General features: G+C 47.1%; 1 protein-coding gene across 2 annotated transcripts in view; it reads right to left on the reverse strand.

Annotated features, from left to right (window-relative positions):
• CRIM1 (cysteine rich transmembrane BMP regulator 1) overlaps positions 1–3,952 on the reverse strand; it is a 189,574-nt gene extending 185,622 nt beyond the window's left edge. Inside the window, exon 1 of one of the 2 annotated variants that reach the window (XM_063124279.1) lies at positions 3,601–3,952. In XM_063124279.1, the coding sequence (XP_062980349.1) occupies positions 3,601–3,952 (352 nt within the window). The remainder of the gene's footprint in view (positions 1–3,600) is intronic. The other variant, XM_063124280.1, reaches the window with a different exon arrangement.
• Between the last annotated feature and the right edge of the window lie 2,048 nt (positions 3,953–6,000).

Here is a 6,000-nt window from a genome sequence, read left to right on the forward strand (position 1 = left end):
ATAACATCATGGTTTAAAGAATGATTTTTCCTTTATGACTTTTTATTTGGAAAGAAGCATGATACGCTTATAAGAATTGAATACATGACCAGATAATTCAGGAGTTTCTTTCCAGTTAACTACAGTCCCCCTCACAGCTTTATCCTAACAATGGAATAAGTACAATGCTGGGTGTTAAACTTTATTTTTAGTGAAATGTCCTGTCAGTATGATTTAAATGATTTAGGGGTTCTCCCTTCTCATATGAAGGTCTTTTCACAAGTATAAAATTGGTTACACAGGTTTATATGGATGCTAACCAGTAACTTATAGTCTGGTGAAATAACAATAGTATATAACTATATTCAGAGAACTATTGAACTGAGGGCCATAGAGAAGGCAAATTTAAAAGGGAACAGAATTGCAAATATAAGAAATATTACTGTCTATAGCTACAAAATAGCAGGCAGAAGTACTCCTAGCCTTGGATGCTATGATGAACAGATACATTTTTAAGACTGAGAACATACACACCTAATACTACTGAATGAGATGTTTTAACAGATATTATGTAATAAAACATTTACATAAAAGATGCAAATAAATATAGTTTACACATTACAAAATTCACAGTGCCTTAGTGGTTTGCCACTGTGCTTTCTTCATTCTATTTCAGTCTTCCTCAGTCTTGATGTTTTGGATTTCAACTTTCATCAGCCTCAGTCATCATGGCCAAATGGTCAGGAATGCTGGGAGTTGTAGTCCAAAACATCTGAATGGCATCAAGTTGGAGAAGGCTCTTTTACTGAATGGATCTTGTTTCAGCAGATTTGAGATAACTATCTGAAATTATTGCTAAGTTAAGCATGATCCATATTAACTTATAACTTGGTTAGTGGTAGAACTAAGATTTTTGACTATATCAGTTTTTCATGAATCCTTCTCAGAGCTTGTTTGTTAATTCTACATAATGACCAGTAGGGGTCATTTCAGCATAAAAATTGTATTGGATGAAGCTGACTAACTCAAAGAGGAAGAGATTTGCAGAAATATGAAGACCTATTTTGTGTGGCAAATAGGCTGTCATGTACAAATTTTATTTACATCAAGATTCTTCCCAGTAAAAATTAAACTCAACCACTGATCTCTATTTTTTGGAACTATTGAAAGTTTTTTAGGTTCATTATTCTTATCTGCAAACTTGATATAATCTCATTAACGTATTGCAGAATTCAAAGTTAGCTACCAAGAACTTAGCCCAACTGATTGCCAGTTTGACTATGCTTTGACTATGAAATGATATGATACATGCAGCTAGAAGTTTATCTCACAATAGTTAGCTAATTTCCATCAGTGTACTTGGGATTTTTGGGACAGGAAAAGCTGGGACTAATGTCAAGTCCATCACTAATTGAACCTTCTTGTTCAGAGACTCGCTATATTATTTCATCAGGAGAATGCCATATATGCTTCTAGCTGAAGTCCAACAATGGATTGCATCACTTCTAAAGAATTTTAATTTTTTAAAAACTGCTGGAAAGCCTTCTTCATTAAAGGATGCAGGGTGTCAAAGTATTACAGCAGGCTTTCAACAGAATTCTCTCTAACATAAACATTAAGGTATATTTACACCCAAAACAAGCAACAGAACTGGAATTCATTTCCATGTTTCATGACAGCTATTTACTTCACCCATTTTGCTTATATACTCCTTAAATTTAAACTTTCCCCTTGCCTATATGCAAAGTATTTACAGCTCCAAACAGTTTTTTTTATAATACATTAGAAGAGTGACAGGTCTACGCTGAGCTTTCATCATTTCAATAAAACCCATTTTTGGGGGGGAGGGGGGGAGAGAAACACACCTGTACAGAAAAAACACATCCTTATTTACATCAGAAATAGGAGCAGCAAAATCAAACTGTTTTCAACTGCACATCCCAAGTGTTATGTTCTGATGTCATTTTTAGGAATAAGAGGGAACTAGTGTTCCCTTTACATTATTTGTGGTGTGTATGTTTGGATAGCTTTGTGCCATTTCTTCGGAGGAATTTCTGAGCACTCTGCAGCCCTCTAGTGGATCAATGAAAAAGCACCATTATTTTAAGTGGGAGGGGGAGAGAAGAATTTCCATATGAATTCTGATTGTCATCTGCACTATATTCTCTCAAATTTTCCCACTGACAGAATAGTTAATAGAGAGACTGAACTCTCTCATGCCACTTGTACAGACAGCTATTGGGGGGGGGAAGCGTGTATTTCCAATTATATGACTCCACCCCATTATGAAGAGGACTGGAGTAAAATATTAATTATAACCAATAAGATTTTCATCTTTATTTTTGCATAAAAATGGAAAAAAGCAACCAAGTTTCCACCACCCCCATATATTTGATAGGAATAAACATGTAAAGTTTGCAACAATATAATCAGGCTTGTTTTAAAACAGATCCAAGTATTATTGCATTTTATTGAACATAGATCATCCCAATTGAAAAGACAGATGCCAATTTGGCATTTTTAAATACATCTGCCACAGAACTAATAAGTAACCAGTATAGACTAGTCTACTTCATAAAAACCACACTACCAAACTTTTATCTGTATTTCGTAAGGCTTTGTTAAACATGTCTTTATGAAATAAAAATAATGCCTTAACTGTGTGCAGAAAAGTTGGGTCGCTATTCGACAGAGCATCAATAATCATCTACTTGTGCATCTGGACTAAAAAAATCAGTTCATATTAAGGCTGAATATCTAAATGCACGTATTAGTAAATAGCTCACTGATTCAGTATCAGTGAATCAGTAAGCACCTGTGTAACGCTGGTTGGAATCGGACTGGAAAAGCATGTTAGAAAAGAGCAAAGTCGAAGGAAACAGCAAACTGAAAGGTTAAATTAAAAATAACGACCCATTTCTTTCCCAGGGATACAAAAATACACTTTTATATTTGTGTCCCAATTCAACACCACCTTGAAATTCAAGGCAGATGGGAACGATAAGCAAAGGGGGGGGGGGGGAGAGATCAAAGGAAAACAGGAAAGAAAACATACACCCACCTTGTATGGCAGAAGAATACCTCTAATACCGGCAGCACGCGCACGCACGCCCTACTCAACCAGTACAGAGATACGCTTTTCCCAATTTTTTTAAGCAGTGGAAAGCAGGGAGTGGACGTACATTTGATGTCGATAAGAACGGAAAATAACAAGGAAGAAAGTGTGTGTGGTGGTGGTGGGAGAATGAGAGCAGAGACAGAGAACATACACTCGAATGAACACGCCACACTAGGAAGCCTCCACCTTCCCTTGGAATTTAGCTACCAGTTTTGAAGGTAGTTACAGCGGCATTTCACACCAACTATGTATTGAAACATGGAGAGGCTGGGAAGAAACGGAAACCACGAAGCGCCGCAATCTTGTGGCGGGGGAGAGTGTGAAACTAAGCGAAGGCAGCGGGGCTCACCAGGATCCCCTTTCCCGCGGCCGCCCCTCTTCTCCTGGAGAGGGGCGGCAGCCCCCGTGTTTCCCGCTCCCTAGAGACGCTCCTCGGTGTGTGCAGGGGCGGAGGGGCTATTTGCTCCGCGGCCGGGCAGGAGAAGCGATCCTCCGCTTTTTACCTTCACAGACGCCCGCTTCGTACTCCGTGAGAGAGTCCCCGTTGAGCGGCGGGCGGATCACACAGCGGAGCCCGCGGTCGCAGGCGCCGTGGAGCCCGAAGAAGCCCCCGCAGCTCTCGTTGCGTTGTCGGGCGCACATGAAGCAGCAGCCGCAGATGTCCAGCACGACGCCGCCGGGGCAATTCTTGGGCTCCTCACACCTGGACTCGTCGCAAGGCAGGCAGACGAACGCCCGCGTCCCGGGCTCCCCCAGGAACAGCAGCGCCAGGAACAGCAGCCAGCCCACCGCCAAGTGCCCGCCGCCGCCGCCGCCCCGGCGCCTCCGCCCCGCGGAGACCGTTGCCAGGTACATCCCGGCCAGGGCCGAAGCAGCCCCCTCAAGTCCACACGCAGTTCTCGAGTCCTGCGGGGAGCAGCCCAGCCCCGACTGCTGCAGGGGTGGCGACGCCTCAGCCGCCGCCGCCTCCTCCTCTTCCCGCGGCTCCGGCCCCTCGAGAAAAGTTTCCTCAGTAAGCGGCGGCGGCGACAGCGGGTCCAGCCAAACTTCTCCTCCAGGCAGCTTCCCGCTCCTTTCGTCGCTTCCCTCCCTGCGAGGAAGCGCCTTTCCTCCCGCCTCCTCCCCTCCTCCTCTTCCTCTCGCTCCGCGAAGCCTTCAGCCGCTCTCCTCAGCGGCCCCGCGCGCGGCGACTACGCAGCTACTATAACGGGCGCCAGAGAGAGCACGAGACAAGCCACAACAGTTCCACTAACAACTCGCCGCCCGACTCCGGACTCCTTCGCCGTCTCCGACTTCTCACAGCTCCCAACGCTCGAGCCCCTCCCTCGGCTCCTCCCCGACCATTGGGCAGCGACGCACCCAGCTCCGCCCACGACTGCCTTCTCGCGCGTTCATTGGGCGCTGCGCGCCGCCTCGCGCCGCCCAGCTCCAATCTGTGGTGGAACTAGGAGAGGCGCTGCAGCCTGGGCCCGACAGCGCTCGCCTCTCACCTCGCGCGCTGCCCCTCCCCTGCCCGTGGCGTTGAGATCGTAGAGGCGGGCATGCATGGAGGCCCGCGGAACGGCCAACCGGAGGTCAAACGGGATGCCCGGGCAGCCCGAGAAAGGCAATCACGGCCTGTGTGCGCGCAGTTCGATCAAAGGCAGGAAGGAAAGTGAGGCTAAGCCCAAAATTGACCCGAAGCCTGCAATTTTATGCGGAAAGAAAATCCCATTGCGTTCGGCGAGACTGGGTTCCAAACACGCATCTGGGCCCAGTCCCAGGCCTTGTAGCACCCTTGGTGGGACATCGTCTTCTTCAGCGGACTCCATCCCAACTGCTGGCTTGCCAAGAGGAAAAGCACAGGTATAGACCAGCTGGTGCTGTTGCTCTCCACATACTTTGGACTACAACTCCCAGCATCCCCAGCCACTGGAGGAGTTGTGGTCTCAACAACTTTTGTAAAACGCCCAGAGAGCTTTGGCTATGGGGCGGTATATAAATGTAATAAATAATAATAAAAAAAAATCCATTTGGAAGGCACCAGTTGGGGAAAGGCATGCAGTGTAGCCACAGCCTCTGCTCACTCATCTGTACAGTCTCAGAGGGCAGGGGCTGGGAGGGCTCCACAGCCTCTGCTGGCTTGGTGGCCTGTGTTTCTCCCAGTGGTGCAGAGCAGCAGCAGCAATAGCAGGGATTGAGCCCAGTCCTCACTACAGTGCTGCCCAGACAAAGAGAGAGGGAATGGACAAGGCAGTGGGGCCACAACCACTCAAAGGCGAGCAAGTGATGGCAATGGCTGCAAGAAGCAGCTGCTGCTTCCACTACTCCACCTGCATTTCCCCTTCTTCCTTTCTGTCTGGACGGCACAGTGCTTAAGTAGAGCAAAAGGGCAGGTGAGCAAGTTCACAGAGGTGATGGCTGCAAAGAGCAACCTGTTTGCCTGGACTCTGTTGCTGGCCAGTGCAGCAGTGAGGATTGATGGGCCTGCTAGACCCAGCCACTGCCTTATCCACAGAGGTTAGCAAGCAGGTCGGAACTGAGCAGTACATAGGAAGGAGTGGCTTCTAGCCATGCTGTCACACAAGAGGCTGCCACACTGATGCATTGGCTGGCAAGAGAGAGCGGAGGCCTCAGCTCATTCGCCTTCCCTCTTGCTCTAGCAGCAGAGGATTTGGGAGGAGGGCAGACAAGTAATAGAGGAGAGCAAAGCAGCAGTTGGGATTGGGTATTTCCCAGAGCCTGTCTAATCCCAGCCACCCTGCTAGGAAGCAAGAAGACTGGTGAGAGATAGAGGTTAAGTTCGGACGACATGCTCATCAACTGGGGGTTGGGGTTGGTGGTAATAGGAACAGAACAGGAAACAACCATTGATTAGCGTGTCGTCCGAACTCAACCTGAGGGTGTTCAGTGGCTGCTCTCTG

The sequence above is a fragment of the Elgaria multicarinata genome, chromosome 4 (genome assembly GCF_023053635.1).
Source record: "Elgaria multicarinata webbii isolate HBS135686 ecotype San Diego chromosome 4, rElgMul1.1.pri, whole genome shotgun sequence".
NCBI lineage: Eukaryota > Metazoa > Chordata > Lepidosauria > Squamata > Anguidae > Elgaria > Elgaria multicarinata.